Source organism: Larus michahellis, chromosome 8, assembly GCF_964199755.1.
Source record: "Larus michahellis chromosome 8, bLarMic1.1, whole genome shotgun sequence".
NCBI lineage: Eukaryota > Metazoa > Chordata > Aves > Charadriiformes > Laridae > Larus > Larus michahellis.
In genome coordinates, this window is record NC_133903.1 from 25,319,697 (window position 1) to 25,336,832 (window position 17,136).

Sequence of the window (17,136 nt, forward strand, 5' to 3'; positions counted from 1 at the left end):
CCTCGGTGTGACTTTCATTTATTGTCATCAGTTTTTCAGAGCAGGGATGAGTTCTGGAACAATCGCTTACACCACTCTTGGCCTCCAGTAGCACGTCAGCACCAACACACCCATCACACTCTTCCTCTTTCTGGTAGCAGTGGCATGTACCACAGCTGGGCATATTGCTTGAGCGCACGCCTCACCCCTGCAGGTTTTGGCACAGACTGGAAAGGAGCATCCATTGCAAGAGATCAGGCCCCACGGGATCTTGCTGGCTGCTGCAGCAAGCGCCTACCTTCTGGCAAAAGCAGTGCTGAGGTACTTATCCATTGTACTGGGGAAGCAGGTTGTCTTTGTCTCTTTCAGTCCCATTACCAGTTAGCATCATCTTCCCAGTTCAACTCCTCTTCTTCACCCCAGCCTGCAGCTTCAGCCTAGAATCACGTAAAATTATCAACAGTAAGGCCACCTGTACTGTATTTCTGTACTTAGCACAGCCCCAGGAGCCAGGCAGTAGCCTGTGTGGCTTGCAATGGTAGAGCAAGACATTCATCCAGAATTAAAAAAGCCCCTCATAAGACCAAAAACGAAGTGCCAGTATTTGCAGCTTTCTGCCTTAAAGAACTTTTAACTACAAAAGGAAACACCTTAAACGTAATAGCAAATTAACAGGGAGAGTCTTGTATTTTTTTCTGAAAATTAAAGCAAGAACTGTTTGTACCAAAACCACTTTCCATGAAGAACAGGATGCTAGAAACTAGATGATTTCTTTCCCTCTAGGAAACAGCTGTTGGCCTGCTGTATTCTAACGCTATGACTTTGATCTCACCTGTCCACTGACGCAGCTCTTCTACTCCACAGCACTGACTGCATTACAGTGAGTGACCCCTCAAAGAAGGGGGTTGATACCACAACAGTGCTTCTTAAAAATCAAGTGTGCCCTTTTCAAATGTTGTAAACAACTTCAGTTTACATCCAAGGCTCCTCTCCCCATGCTACCTGCTACCCCTGTGGTAGCTCTCCTGAGGCTGAATTGGCAAAACAACTTGAAATCAACACCTATTCCCTAATGGAGGTACATGTTCAGGTGGCAGCGTTGGGAGTGCTACCTCTCCCCTCCTTGGAAAAAGCAGCAGTCTGCAGTCTCTGTGATGGCTGCTTACTTAAAAAGGCAATTTTATAACCCCCCTGGTTCTCTGAAACAGAAATGTCTCAGCTATTCTTTCATGAAAACAAAGCACCCAAAAAGCTTTACTCTGTAATCCAGAGGTTCTGGTTTCCTGGTCCTGTATTTACAATGCTGTTGGGTTCTCCTAGAAGAGCCAGGAGCAACACTAATTCCTGAACATCCTCTGTGCTTGAAAGCCCCTTTCTGTTTGTGCATGGGCTCCTGCCTGTTCAGGCAGGATCCAGCCTTATTTTTACCTGTCCAGCCTCCTTAATCTCCCTATCCTTGTATCCAGGATACAGCATCACAAATTAAAAGACAGAGTTAGAACTCCTTAGTTGGTGCTTCTAGTACTGTACAAGTTAAGCCCATTCCCTCACTGACTCTTAACACAGCTCTCTTGCTGCTGTAGTAACAGCCCCCTGAGTTACCCAGTACCTGGGAAGATGCATCATTCACAGCATCTTGTATTTACAGGTGAAGACTCAACTGTACAGGCATATGCTGCTGACACTTCCTCAGGTTACCCACCATCTGAGTAAGGAGCCAGCTGGTGCTACAACAGCGTGCTGTGCACACGCTTTAGGATCCTCTCAAGTGTGCAGTCATTTAAACCCCACTGCCTATATAGCCTCTTACCTCGATAACATCAGCTGCTGCAAATTTGGATGAAAACAGCATATTCTGGGAGGCACCTTCTCTGCTGGATACTACACCAGAGTCACTGGGAACCACCGCTTCTGTCCTTGCTTCAGGTAAAATCAAGATAGCTGAAGAAGGTTTAATGTCTGGGATCATGTCAGCAAACCAGTCCAGCTCAGGGTCTTGCACAGGTTTCCTCTTCACTTTGATCGTGAATTCTTCTCCTAGGCCAGACTCTGATGAAGACTTCAACCTCTCCTGAAGGGTCGTTTTTGGCAGCACAGTTCCTCCCGGTTGTTCCTGGTGGTCCCACTTGTCATTGCTCCAGCTGTTCCCGGGGCAGGACTCTGGGGGGGGACTCAGTCTGAGGCTTTTGAATTCTTTGCTCAGTTGATGGGTACCTGGCAGAGGCCTCGGTGTTTCAACTGCATCAGTCTGTGTCACAGTGAGGCAGTTTCCTGAAGACAGGTCAGGACTAGGGCTGCTGGGCTCAAAGTCATCCCAAGGCTTCTCATCTACATCATGTTCAGCAAAGTAAGGTCCCACGCTGCCCTGTGGCTCTCGGGGCCGAATTTGAATGTTCACAGTTTTCTCAGTTTCTGTCTCCTCTGGCTCACTCCAGTCTGGCCACTCCTCTGCTGGCTTTTCAGAGGTAGTCAAAGAGCTCCTGCTGCTCCCTAGTGTATTAATGCTTCCAGATATTCCATTCAGGGGGCACTGAATGTCTTGCTTACCTGTGGAAGACAAGGTGTTACATACTCATTTCAAGAGAGCAAGTGTAAAGACAGAGTTATGCCTAAAACTTGACATCACAGGTAGCACCTGGCATGGAAATAAGCCAGTAACACTGATGGGAAAGATGCTCCAGTGCTAAGCTTGTCTTGTATTAGGAAGCACAGCCACCTTCCTGCTTGCAAAAGGTGGGGTATTCATCTCAAAGCCATGGCTGCTGATAAGCAATAGGTGACTGAAAAAAGGCCATGAAAGTAAACTGAGGCCAGAGAATGAGCTCACCTATAAATCTAGTGTATCTGCCAAGCTAGGGGAAGGGTGAAAAAGCACAGCAGAGAATGTACCGTAAGGAAACAGAAATTCAAGGCCAGCCAGCAGTCTGTATATCAGATTCCCAAATAAGACTTCCCTAGAAAGTCAAAGGTCACACTTTTGTTCTTTCACTGTTATCTTCTTTGGGTCACTGAATCTTTCAGATCAGCACATGGGGGAAATTAACATCTTTTCAAGCACCACTTAATTTGTAGAATGTTTGATTTCTAAAAATGAAGAGCTGCGGCTAAGTTTTACCTGTCTTTAAAGCCAGTGGATTGTCTTGTCGCACAGAAAGCTTCTTGACAGGTACATTGCCAGAGATGGGGAATGCACTAGAATTGTTCTTCAACGGCCGACAGGTTTGATTTCTCTGATTGATTACGACATGGCTGGGGGAGTCTGCAGGGAGAAAAGACAAGACACCCAGTCCACAAGGTGTGATGTCAGTCTTAGTTGAAACTGCCCACAGCATTGGAACGTTATTTACAACACTGACAAGCAATACTGAATGAAGATTGGCCCCACAATGCAACAGCTGCACCTCTTCAGCTGTAGATAACACAATACTCCTCTGTTCCTGACATCTGCAGCTCTTGCCAGTACAAAGCTTAGGCAACTCTAAGTGGTCAGTTTTTGCTGATATGTTCTTTCAAGAAATACACAATGAACAGACTGATTATGATCAGAACAGATGCTTAAAAAAAAAAAATGCTGTCTGCCACCTGGCCAGATCCAAAATCCCAGTTTCTGTACTGCACGGCATCACAAGTCCTCTGTTATCTGCCTCTCATACAAAAGCACAGCACTGATAGTCACAACAATCCAAACCGTAACCAAACTCACACGACAGCACAAACCCTCTTTTATGCGTGGGCATAAGCGAAGCAGCTTACAGGAACAAGAGTCTCTACCCTGAAGGCTGTGCAACGGTCTCCCTCGTACCATACCTGGGGTGAGGTGGCAGGCAGTAAAGGCCACACTTTGAAGCTGCACAAGGCAGGTTTGTTTCCCTGACCCAGTGATAAAAGCTTGGTAAGCACCTGGTTCCAGTTCATTTTGGGGAGTTGTGGCAGTAATTCACCAGCCCCAGACTCAGCTGTGTGAGGCCCTGTGGCGACCAGCCCAGAACAGCATGGTTTGGGCCAGTGCTGCATCTGCTTCCACGTGGCTCACCCATGTGCCCAGCCGGCTAGGGTTTACCAGCACAGCCAGAGACACACGGCACCTGGCACAGGGAAGGACTGCAATTAACACACAAAACCCACCCCCTCCCCAAAGTGCCCTTGATAAAAGGTACATCCTTTTAGGGAATTAAGCAAACAGCTTATTCAGCCTCTAGTACTGTTTTTTTGCAGGTCATCAATCACATTTGAGGACAAAGGTGGGTTTTTTTGCTCTTTGTCAATAGTTTAATCAGGTCTAATTTTAAATATATTCTGAAAAATAAACCTGGTTTTAGCATGCAATCCAAAGGGTTTTATTTACTATAGCCTACTAAAATAACATAAAGGAAAATAATGCAATGAGCCATCCACATATTTTAATAAAGGGGTGGTAGCTGTCAGTACACATTGGAAGAAAACATTTATACTTAAGTTAACCTCTATCATGCATTTCATTTGGTATCTATATGTCTAAAGTAGAACAAATGCCGATTCTTCCCTCCAGTTATAAGCATTTTTAGTTTGAATATCCAGAAAAGCTTTCCCTTAGTACACTTGGTTCCAAGTTATCTAGCAGGTGCAGGGACTTTCTTCATTTGGATTAGCTGAAAAGCCTCCTGAGAGCTGAGAAAATAGGGAAGTTCGTATTCCTTTTCCAATCTATGAATAGAAATTGGGGGAAGAGGATGAGATTTACTATTGTTAAAACCATGAAGGACAGAGGGAATAATTAACAACTATTTGGATAAATACCTAAGTCCTTTAGAAGGGCAGCAGTTTTTCCTCCAAAGACAAACACACACAATCTCCTTTGCTCACAGAGATTCTTAAAATGAAGAGGGTTTTTAAAATTTTTTCCCCCATATATTTCCTACATTTAGAATACTTTTATATAACTCTTCTTATGACATCAACTCTGTATCTGCAAACAGCCAGCACCTAATTCAGAATTAAAGTTTAACTGCAAATTGGCTTTTTTCAATTAACCTGTCAACAGCAAAAGATTAATCATCCCAAGAAATTCTGGATGTTGCTTGGCCAGAATGGGCAAGAATCTCAAGAGCACTCTATCATTTACCTTCTGGGGAGAGATCAGCAGTTTTCATGAAGCTTGGTGCAGAGCTTTTGAAAATCTTTGTTCTTTCTCCACCTACAACTACTTCAGGTCCAAGCAGGGAGACGAGAACTGCTAAGCTGTGCAGCGTTATCGCAACGATAGAGTCACTGGTATCTCGAAGGCCCAGCAATACCTACACCAAGAACACGATAACGTTACCAAAACCAGAAAAATCTGCTTTCTCACTTCTTTCCCCTTTAAATGTTGTATTTGCAACACATTTCACTTCTACGCTCTCCCAGAGTTCTCAGGTGATACTGGACATTATTGTGTAGCATAAAATCAGCCTTCCACTTTTTGTTACAAGCTAAAAGAGGGCGGCTGATCCTTGTGCCTGGTGAGCCCTGGACCCGAACTCCCAGGCACCCTTAGCTTAGACTGATTTCATTAGACTCCTCTATTCTCAACAGCTGTGGTGTGAAACACAGTCTCTTGTTGTGAGGCTGCCAGTCAAGGCTGACAGGTATCAGACTGTGCTGTGTGTGATAGGGGGCATCGGGTTTAATAAAACCAGTACTCCAGATCAGAATGGGGTGTGAGAGTTAGGGCTTGTATAGAAAGGAGGTTGCAAACTGTTTGTGGCCAGCACTACGATATCCTAACTTCAAGCTAAGAACCAACCCGACCGGTAGAAATCCCATATTCTAGGATATACTGCATATTGTTTTGCTGGCCTTAACCTGTGGCAATATGATGTTTTTCAACTCCTCCCGAGAGAACAGTTCTGCGTAGGCATGAATGTGAGACAGCAACACCATTCGAACGTGCTCCTCATGAACCTCAAATAGCTTCAGCAGCACAGGAATGACATGCATCTGGAACAAGGCTGGTGACAGGAGGCAGCTGGTCTGGCTTTCTCCAGTTTGCTCTAGGGAAGAGAGGTGAAGATGGGAAAAGGCTGCTTTAACAACCAGAGACAGTTCACCCAAAAGCTACTCACTGAGAAACCATCACAGCTGATTCTTTGTCAGCTGCCAACACAGCTTGCTTGGCATGTCAGAGGCGGGAGGGAGGAGAGGCAGCAGTGCCAGTGTCCATTGCTCGATGGCAGTGGCTCTGAACACAGAAGATCAAACAGTCACAGGCGTTGCTTGGCTGAAACACCAGTAGCTGTTTAGGAAGAACTGTAAGAGAGGGGAGGCAAAGGGCAGGGACAGAGATAGCTAGGGATACAGCAAGATGTGCTGAACACCCCTTACAGAGAAAAGGAGAAGCGATTGAGCACCTACAGGAGAACAAGTGCAGTGGCAGAAGAAAAAAGGTCAGGGAGGGTAGGGGAACGGTGAGAAGAGGGATGTGCCGTGAGCCACAGAGAAAGCCCGGGGTGGGCAGGTGGGGTAACACATAAACCTGGGAAAGAGACCAGGCAATTCCTAATTCTCTTCCCAGCATCAGCAGAGCAGTGAAAAGTACTGTAAACATGGAAGCACACATAGCTGTTGTTTCCAGTTCTGTATGTTACAGTATTTATTCTGGTTAAATAAACCCCACTATTCCCTCGATTCAATGGAACAATCACTCTGAATTCATTCCAAACTTGTCAGTAACTAATTCTGTAGAGATAAAAGTATTTAAAGGTCACCTTTCTTTGGACCCAGCAGATGAGGAAGAAAGCTCTTGACAGCTACAGGTTCTGCAAATACAAGCTGATTGAGTAGAAGAGGCACCAGCCGTGACGCTATCAGCTCCTCTGACAAGCCAGCCACCCTGTCCAGCAGGAATCTGCATTCCAGGAGAGAGCAATTAGCATCAAGGCAGCCTTCCGTGCATTTACAACTGTTTCCCTTAATATTGCTTTCCCCTCTCTTTGTGTCTGCTTCATCTCCTAGAGACAAAGTCCCATCGCAGCCTCTCACTCTGCATGTGTGCTAACCTGGAAGGTCAAGGCTCTGCTCCTGCCTGAGGCTTTCAGGCAGAGATAACAGAAAGCAGGAGCCAGGGACACATCCTGTGAAACATCTGAGGCATCAAACTGCCTCTGAGCTGGTATGAAGGGCTACAGCGTTAAACTGCAGCAAACAAGTTGTCCTCTCACCCCACAATCTGGTGCCTCACCAGGGTTTTCCTACAGCTTAAGCAAAGACTGTTCTACCCACCACGCAAGGCAAGTTTCCCCTGCAAAAAGGGAACCCCATTTTGAAACCACTTCCATCGAATACATTTTAGAGGTGGCCAACAAAGCGTGAGTTGGGTTTGGACAGAGTTTGATTTTGTGCAACTGCTTTTCCTTGTAGGATTTTCATTTTTAAAATATCAGTAACAGTTACTGCTTTTTTTTAGGCATGGAGGAAACTAAGAGCAATAGTGTAGATGTTGTGAAAGCCCCTCTCTCTGCCTGATAAAGGGGCAACACTGCCACATCTTTAAGCAAAGTATTCGTTCCCTCCCTCAGTAAACACAGCTCTTGCAGAGATAGTGGGAACCATTCTGAACACTCTTAAGATCCCCTTTGTCCTCATACTTCCTCCGCTTAGTCTCAAACTAGTGAAATCAAAGTAGCGTTGCAACTGATGGTGACCACAGAAGCATAAAACAGGCAGGAAAACAGCTCTGTAAGAACACACAGGCTTTTTTATATGGAAAAAAAGAAAGAAAAATTCAGCTTCTCCCTTTTTCAGGCCCAGATAATGCCATAACTACACAGAAGCTTCCCTTACAGAAAACTTCCTGGGGACCATGACAGTAGGATTTCCTGCAGATGCTGCACTACTGCAGCCGAGACATCTATTACAGACAACAGCTTTACCCAGACTGGGCTGGCACCCTAAGATTAATTCACACAACAAGTCTTACTGAAAACTCTCTCATTAGCAGTTTAGAAGACCCGCCTAAATGGAAAAAAAATTCAGCCTCAAGAAGTGCCTGGTGCTAGATTTCCCTTTTTTTTGCAAAGTCACATCTAAAATAAAGCTACTTCTCAGAAGGAGGCAAGAGGAAGATTCTTTTTTTCCAGCACATTGAAAGGAGCTCTCTGATATTTTAAGTGAGCAAGCAGATAGCCTTTGTGTAAAGCAACAGGGGCCCGCAACAGCTCCAGTGACAGCTCCCCGCAACGCTACAGCACACAAGTGAGCTTTTCAAGTGATTCCTGCTTAGCCATAGTGCAGTGGGAGACAGGACAGCGCTGCTAAAGTGGGCAGAAGAGAACCTGAATAATTTAAACTTCTGCTAATAACATCAGCATTATGCCCCACAAAGTGCACTATCTCAATTAGAACATGGACAATGGAAAAATTATTTCCTTTTCATATCCCTGTACTCCTGGGAAAGCTTCTGTTCCTGTCCCTGCAGGAGTTCAACCCAGCTGTGAGCAAGCAGGCGGGATTCAGAAAAGCACACCTGAAGTGATGCATGTCACTACAGTCCGGTTTCTGACCGATTCTCCACCGACAGCAATTGGTCTGTAGCAGGTAAAAACTCTGCTCTCCGTACGGCTGTGCACAGCATCACTCCGGAGGCTGGCGAGTATCGGAATAATGCAGATCCCAGCAGGTACCGCTCCTCCCAAACACCAAACCATTCACAACAAACTGGGAAAGGAGGTAGTGGACAGTTTCCTATTTGATGTGATCATTACTTTGGCTGAAGTACTTAAAATATTGCAGAGCAAACAATGTTCTGCCAAAGCAATCAAAGTTTGGCACCTGAGGAACTACCTCTCTGGCCACTAGCCTTCCCAGGTTCCTCCCCAGTCCCACTTGGCAGAGTATTTCTGAAATAAGAAGCTTTCAGATTATAGTTCCTTCACTTACTTGAAAAATTCAGTTTTTTCCTCCTCAGACTTTAGCGTCAAGGTCTTCAGAAAGTTCACAACTTCCAGAAAATCATTCCTAAGGACAAAAACATAGGCCGTCAAGCTATTGATACTTAAACCACCCACAACTAAGAGATCACAACTAAGAGTCCTTCATTTAGCAGGTGGAACTAGACAGAGGAACACAAGACAAATGCTGGTGGACCAAGAACGCTGGCATGGGGGTCTGACCCGGTATCTGTGCCTGTGCAGGGCTGCACTTAGTCAGCAATTCACAGGGAGACCTGGGCAACACGGCATCGGCCACCTCTGACCACCTTCCTGGGGCAATGAGAAGGAAGTGCCACCCAGAGAAGAACTCAGGTGACAGCAGACACAGCTCTCTGCATTGCTCAAGCGATATCGCTGATGATTTTATCTTCTAGTGCATTTCTCACCACCTCCCATGAGCTTGGGGAGATCCAACTGACTGTGTGTGACTAAGGGACACACTTCTGTCACCACTGCTAGCTCAGCACCTCATCTGGAAGGCTGACAATGATTTCTTAATTTAAGGAGTCTCTTTGTCAAAGATCCCTGTAAGAGGTAGGGATTAAGTCTGCACTTCGCACCTGATAGGTAACACCCCTTCACAAAACTAACACGTTTGCAACAGAAATAAGCAGTATCAAGACATAGCAAGAGGGGCAGGATATTCCTTTCCTTACCTGAAGAACTCATGAGACAACAAGCTGGACAGTGGTGGACGACACTTTGGATCTGGATTCAGCAGTGTACAGTGCAAGGTTTGCTGAAAGCTGGAGAGAATGTCTGCTGAAACTGAAAGCCAGAGCACCTACAGTTAGATTTCTCGCTCAGCACTGAACAAGCTATGTTCAGCTATGCACCCTCCCAAAAAACTTATTTTTAGAAGCTCTATTTGATAGCAAAATTGCTCATATACATCCGAAAGGGAAAACGGCATTTCCATTGCTCTCCCTAAGCTTCGATGCTACTGGGGCACCAAGGAGTGCTACTGTCCTCCAAGAAGCTTCCTGCTCCCTCTCTGCTTGAAGGCAGCAGCTCTTGCTCCGCTGTGGCACAGACCAAGCGAAGCTCTGACTGCCACAGAGCAGATTTGGCAGAGATCACATTTCGCAGGCTGGTGACCTCCAGCCACATCTCGCCACATTCAAATGCAGGAAGAGGGGAATGCAGGAGAAGCTGAAGCCTGTATTTTAACCTAGCCAACACGAAGAACGCCGATGGCCGCTGAACCTGTAGCACATCTGTCAGCTGCAACAGAAGGCCAATGGCTCAGTTGACGCAGGCGAGGAATAAGCTACAGAGGCCAGCTGACGGCAAAATAAACGTGTCATTCCTCACCCTGATCATTTAGGACTGTCAGGAGGTTTTCAACCATTGTTCCAAACGCGTAGGCATCCCTTGCGTGCCCATAGCTGTTGGGCAGAATTTTGAAATCTGCAGACTGAAAAAGCCAAAAAACCCAAAAAGATCAGCAAAGCAGGAGTTTATGAAATACTTGATAGTTTCCATGAATTCCTCCCCCACCAAATACGCTCTCGGATTCTTTTTATAGCACCAAAGCTCCCCTAAAGACTCTACAAGCAGAATATTACACTAAAAAAAACTCCACCAGGGAATTTATAACCCACAGAGCAACTACATCATGATGAAACAATTCCCCCATGAATGCACGCAGCAATTGCAAGTCAACAACTTGGCATTTCTATGGAAACAGGTGTTAATTAGAAAGTGAGCGCTCCTTTAAGATAAGCAACTCATTGGACTTAATAGATCAGAGGTGACTAACAAGTGGAAAAAAAAGGAAGGCTGTTGTATGTGAGAGTTACGCAACCGTGTGACTGCAGTGATCTGGGCAATCTCAGAAGCTACTCTGCAATTTTTGCAAAGCTTTGGTGATTTAGAAGCGTCAAAGCTACAACACAAAGTATTTGAAAAAAAATATTATGACAACCTGCTGTCCCACCACTCCTTATTCAGATTTTCACTACCCTGTGCCCAACACCGTACCCAAACCAGGGATGGGAGGGAAGGGGGCCGAGAAGGAAGAGGGTAAACCTCAGGTATTATCCAACAGCCGCCTCCTCCCATTCAGGCATAAGGAAATAAAACACATGAATGAAGACTACTTCCCAAACATTGCACTTTTTTATTTGTTGCCAGCAAGAAGTTCCTCCAGCAAGTGATGTTACTCACCATCTCCTCGCAAGGGATGCACGACTCGTCTCGTACTGACTTAACATGAGAGAGGAACTGGAAGAAGAGGAGAGACATGAGCTGCCTCAATCGCTTATCTGTGCCAAGCAGCAGGAGCAGGCTCTCCTCGTGTGGCAGGAGCTTTGCCCCTGTCCCCTTCGGCTGCCATCCAGAGCAGGCTGCGCTTTGCTCTGCCCAGAGGGGAAGCACAAACGGACCAGGTGTGAAGCACCAAGCTGACAGAAAGCAACTTCAGGGCATCACAGCCAACTCATCCCTTTAGTCCTCAGTCCTATCGTCCCACATGGTCCATCTGGACGGGAAAAGGATTTCATGAGCTTTAGCAGTCAGGTTTTACTGCCGTGCTCTTTGCATTATTGTGCACCAGTTGTGTGTCTGCCTGATCCCTTCTGAAAGGTGATATGCGCCAGCGACACTTGATGGTGAAGGATTTGTAGATCCTCTGGGAGAAAAGGCAATATACATTTACAGCACGGTCCCAGGCTGCAGCAATGGCTCTGCACAGCATGCAGCAGAAATCGAACCAGGAATTTTTCTGCTAAGACCAGTAACAAGCAATGAAGATGCCAGCACAAAAGCTAAAGGTCATTTAAATTATTTTTCTTATTGATTCATTTCAACCTGGATCTTCCTGCTTCACACTAAAGCTTTTTTATTTTTTTTAGTTTGTTTTAAACAGTCCAGAGCAGCAAAGATTTCTCAGTCTTAACCTACCCTCCAACCAGTAGTCTCCCTTAGAAAAATAGCTGCTTTTTGGCTAACGGGGAATTAGTTTCTGTTTGTGTAGACGTAGTTTATAGTCATGATGTCTTTAGAGCAAAAATTCAGGTCAGAGCTGGAAGTAGGCCCGCACACTTAATAGTAAATGCAAGTAACTGGAAGGATTTGGGCCCTCACATCCATCGGTGGCCAGTTTCAGCAGGCCAGGAGCTCTCGCTCGGGCATCAGAGGGTGGGCTTTGCTTGACTCTTACCTCTGGGGTGGCTTCATTGAAGTTACAGACTGTTTCCATTCCTCCCAACTTCCAGTGCCCATCCTCACTTACAAACACAGACGATAAACAGACATTGTTATGTGTTAGGTTTCCCTAAAATATATGAGAAAAAAAAAAAAAAAGGGGTAACAGACTTGGGGATGGATAAGGAAGTAAAATCTTAATCAGCGCTAATTAAGTGCTGCCACAACCTGAGGAAAAGCAGCCAAAAAGCACACAACTCTACAGGTCCTTCAGGATTTTGAAGGTGATTAGCAGGTATTTGGCAGAAGGGCTGGGGTTTCGGAGCAGACAAAGCTCTAATTGTCACAGCCCTTGCAATGCAACTGTAAATGCAGAGAAGACCTCCAACTATGAACTCAAAGCTCAAATGCTACACTCTGAGCTGGCAATTTAACTGTAGTCCTGGGCAAACACACAGTGCCAAAAGAGGGGAGCGGTGACACCGATCCCTGACACGTGGCAACAGCTGTAAATAAATGCCAAGGCCAAGCAATCCATTTCCCTAAAGAAGCACTGCAAGCAGATGTCAATTCACGATTTGGGAACTGCTCCTTTACTTCCAGAACCCACAGCAATTCAGCTTCCTCCTACAAAGCAACCAATGATTTTAGCAGGTTCCGGGGTGTGTGTCTGCCTTTTTGTGAAGAACTAGGCATGAGACAGTCATCCAGGCAAGCCCAGGTACAACGCTCTCCTGTCATGTTTCATCTGGCTCCCACCAAAGCCTGACAACTGCTGCCGGTGGTACCTACCCTGTCATGAAGGAAGATGAGCGCCAGCAACACGTCATAGATCCCTGCGCAGATTTCTGCAGAAGAGAGTGTCTCCAGGACCGTTTCCAAAGGCCTCACACGTTCTGTAACCAGGTGGATCCCATTTGCTTCCACAGTACAAGAGAGGAAGCGCAGAAGGCAAGGGTGGCGCAAGGTTTTCAGGTGCTTCCAGAAACAAAGACATCTGTTAAAGCTCATCCAGTTTCTTCCAGTCTCAACCTCTTTTGGCTGCAGAGCTTAGCCTTGTACTTTAAGCCATGTTTTCTCCTTGCATTTAGATAGCCCAGCCCTGCTCACCATGCACTCAGCACACTGACTCACTCATTGCAGAACCCTTTATAATTCATCTACATAAAGTCTTACACAGAATAAACACAGTATTTTGGCTGGGGTCCACCTAAGAAAGACTCTCTGACTTAGGTCTGCACGAGGAGACCAGTACTTTACAAAGTAACACAGGTGTTGCTATCCAAACACCACTTCCCACCACTGCTCCCATTGTGTGGCACGCAAGGATCTTCGCAGCTTCTGACCCCCTTTTCCCCTCCTGCATGGCAGCTGTTTGCAGCCAGAGTCAACTTCGACCTTTTCTCCTGCCCTTACTCCCCAGGGGTTTGAACCTCATTAACTGATTCCCATCCCTCCAAGAAAAAAATGAGTTTGTCCCAGGCATGCGCTCTACGGTACCTTGGCAGCTTTATTAACCTTATCTTCGTTCTCTCGCTTGTACACAAAGACCGAAGCAAGTTTGCCATCTTGTAGCACGGCCGGATAAATTGTGTGTCCAGTTGGCAGCGTGAATGGCGGCTCTTCTAGTGTGTAGCTCTTTAAAGCGCTGTTCTCCGAGCCCATCACTCGCAGAGTTCGGCCGTTGTGGAGGTTCCCAAACAGGCCTTTGGGTGAAGGAAGATTTTTTCAGGCAGATTCAGTTCTGGCGGGCACCGTCCCGTTCGCCTTCAGAGCATTTTCTGAAAAGCATGAGACAGCCATGAAAAACCTCGTCCTGCCAGTATCCTCAGTTAAAGGACAAGAATAAAATTCCCATCCATTGTAAGGGAAACCGAGTGTCCACGAAAGGGTTCAGATAAACAGGCGAGCAGCTCTCTAGCTGTGAAGCTAGGACTGCGCTGGCATCTGTGCCAGCATCACCACCAGACCTCACCAGCTCCGCCACAGATAAACAGACAGTACGGCATCCACAACTAGTCCTCGACCTGGCTACCAAATCGAGAATCCACCAAACCCAGGATCCACCAATACCCCAACTCGTGCAGACACCTCCTCCAGAGGTTTAATTCAGATCAAGCCCAGTCAGCAGTTAGGAACTGTGACTGACGCCACCTTAGAACACAGCGGTGCCTTAGGAGCCCCCAGCCTTCTTAAAAGCAGCCGTTCCTCAATTCTCCGAGCCACAGAGGACTTCAGCGAAGCTATGCTCAGGTAACCTCCTGCATTACCTTCTCTCCATCTGACAAATATTCCGTCTGCCTGCCAAGCCTGCCTTCCTCCCACAGCCTCTGTCAGGAAGAGGCTGACACAGATTTTTGTGCTGCTTCCTCGCACACAAAACCGGTAAAACAAACACGCTGATTGCACAGGCTCTTTTAGAAAACACGGACCGAGCATATGCTCTGTAATCAGGCTTGTCATCACAGGCTACGGGCGAGACCCTGAATACCGGTCTGTATACAGAAGTTAGCAAACCATCTTCAGTATTGAGAGGAGAAAGCAAAATCTCAGTTTTTAGGAAAAGTGGGGAAAAGCCCACCCCCACACGGTTTTTGCAACTGGAGAATCGGTTTATGGCTGAGCATTTATCCGCATTCTCTGCTTTTTTTCAGCTTTGCATTGTTTGCTAGCTCTACTGTAATTATTTCTCAGTCAGATTTTGCACAGGACAGCTGAAAGCACCTGAACTGACCTAGTGGCTCGCGTTACTCCAAATCCATATGGACATATTCATCGGTTACAAATTTAGCTTCAGGGACGCCCACAGTTCTGAAATATCGTAACATCAGAGTCATTCAAATAACTGCGATCTACCTTGAGTGCCACTGTATGACAACCAGCTCCAGACAAGCATCCCCCACTCCAGGTAACCGTCCCTCAGGAGGAGCCCAGCAACTCTCTGTATCAAACGCCAAGCACCTTGAAGCGAGGAGCTTCGAACACCCAAGCAGCGACAGCAGCCTGTGGAACCACGAGCCACACTTTTCAGGAACACGTCAGCTTCGCAAAACTATTGCTTGATTTCTTTTCTTTGTCACAGCACTCCAAAACACACTGGCCATTGAAACTCCAGCAGGCAAAAACATTTGCAAAAGTGTAAGCCCAGGTGTGGCTAAAACCCACAGAGAAATTCTCCTGATGCTAAAATAAACTGTCAGTCGCACTACACTGTGCAAGGACCACGTATGCTTTCTGGGTTAAGAGCATTACCCACATTATAACCCTTTAATATCTTATTTTCAATAAATTGTAAACATGAACATTCAATGTAACACATAGTGCACCTTGAGATGGAGTGGAGCCCATCAGGGAAAGACAGAGGGACTGGTGGTTAAGAACAATTTGGGTTTGCTACCATAAACTGTGTTAAGAGCTGGAATTTCAATTTAGCTCCTTTACGGAGTGATAACACTCTGCATAAGAGGCATCTAACCTGAAACAGGTACACTAAGCCCTGTCGCTCCACAGCTGAGAGGGAGGCAATTCCCAGTTTTCCGCTCGCCCTGCCCACCACCTCCCGTGCCGGCAGAGCCCCTGGAAGAGGATGTCGGAGGTGACGAACCAAAGTCTGAGGTTTCCCAACACGGCAACTGAAAGTGTCCAGCAGGCACCTTGCGCAAGCAGTGCCACGAAGGCGGACAGGTGGGTGATCAACAGGCAACAGCCTCCCTGGGCAAGGAAGCGGGATTTTGTTGCACCTTCCGATGGACTGTCCAACCCTGGACACCAGGCGTGGGGAAAAGCGCACGCACTTTAACAGAGGGCATTAAAACGCCCAAGAAACCCCAGCGTGACACCAGCGCCCACAGCGCACTCAAACACAACTACAGGTATTTGCGCTTTTTTCCCAGAAAAGCCAGCTTTTTGCCCTCAACGCATCCCTTACCTGCAAGTTACCGACCCCGGCACGGAGGGAGGGCACCGTCACCATTTCCCGAGCCGGGCTGGCAGCACCTGCCCCGAGCGAGGCCTGAGGCACCGGCTCCAGCCCCAGCCACCCACCCGTCCCAAGCGCGGGCGGAGTGCCCGTGCCCCGGCCAGCGCCAGGCCGGGCACCGCCGGGGACACCGACACCGGGCCCCCGGGACCGCCGGCGCCCTGGAGCGGGTTGGGGAGCGCAGCCCTGGTCACCCCCATCACCACCACCCACCCCCCCCCCCCAGCCCCTCATTAACGGCCTCCGCCATCGGCCCCTGCTACCTTCCACTACTTGCCTCCACCATTACCCCCTGTCACTTCCCATTACCGGCCTCCGCCATCGGCCCCCGCTCCCCACCTGCTCCCCGCCGCCCCGGTTGCGGGGTACCGTCGCCTCGGCCCCGCCAGCCGCTCCCTCCCCCACAGCGCCGCCACCGACTGGCGCTTCCGGCAGCGGCGGCACCGTTGAGTCTGACGGGCGGCGGGCAGAGCGCCACCACTCCGCCGTGCGCGCCCCCTGGCGGCTGGCGGGGCCGGCAGAGGCGGGGCCGGCAGAGGCGGGGCGGGGCCGGCGGGCGGCCATCTTGCGCGAAGGCGCGGCCCCGCGAAGCGGCGGCGGCGGCGGCCATTTTGGTTGCGGGCGAATCTCCCCTCAGGCCGCTACTTGCCCTTTCTCGCGGCAGTTCGGTACCGGCAGCGAGCGCCCGCTCCCTGCCCGAGGCTGCCAGTGCTCCCAACTCCTTCAACCCGGTCCCTCGGGAATCGTGGCAGCGACTGAACCGCAGCGCACCCCAGCGGCCGGGCTGTCTCAAAAGGCCGGCACCATTCCTGCTGCTCGGCGCCTCAGGGCAGGCCCTGCGCCTCAAACTCCTTTCCTGCGTGGAAACGAGCAGTGCCGCCTGTGGTTTATGGCTCTCGGGCGCTTGGGGAATAGGTGTCTCCCTCCTTCGAATGCATAGCGGCGTCCTGTCCCACGGCCGCGTTTTGTGGGCTAATTTCCTTCCACGGTTTCCCTGCGTAGCCCCCACACCGCTGCTATGGGGGGTCGAGCAAGGGCTTCCTGCCCAGCCCAAATAAAGGGTGAAAACGGCGTCCGCGAGGCAGG

The 17,136-nt window shown here is 48.2% G+C and overlaps 1 protein-coding gene across 1 annotated transcript; it reads right to left on the bottom strand.

Moving 5' to 3' along the window:
• Position 1: 1 nt before the first annotated feature.
• SCYL3 (SCY1 like pseudokinase 3) lies at positions 2–16,521 on the bottom strand. The gene is made up of 14 exons (XM_074598787.1): positions 16,390–16,521; positions 13,572–13,852; positions 12,864–13,049; positions 12,088–12,201; positions 11,094–11,150; positions 10,239–10,341; positions 9,581–9,692; positions 8,872–8,949; positions 6,702–6,841; positions 5,800–5,987; positions 5,081–5,252; positions 3,095–3,238; positions 1,790–2,526; positions 2–416 (listed from the first exon to the last, which is right to left on the bottom strand). Exons 2-14 carry the CDS (start codon positions 13,734–13,736, stop codon positions 354–356), a joined length of 2,259 nt encoding a protein of 752 aa, XP_074454888.1. The 5' UTR covers positions 13,737–13,852; positions 16,390–16,521; the 3' UTR covers positions 2–353.
• Positions 16,522–17,136: the final 615 nt, after the last annotated feature.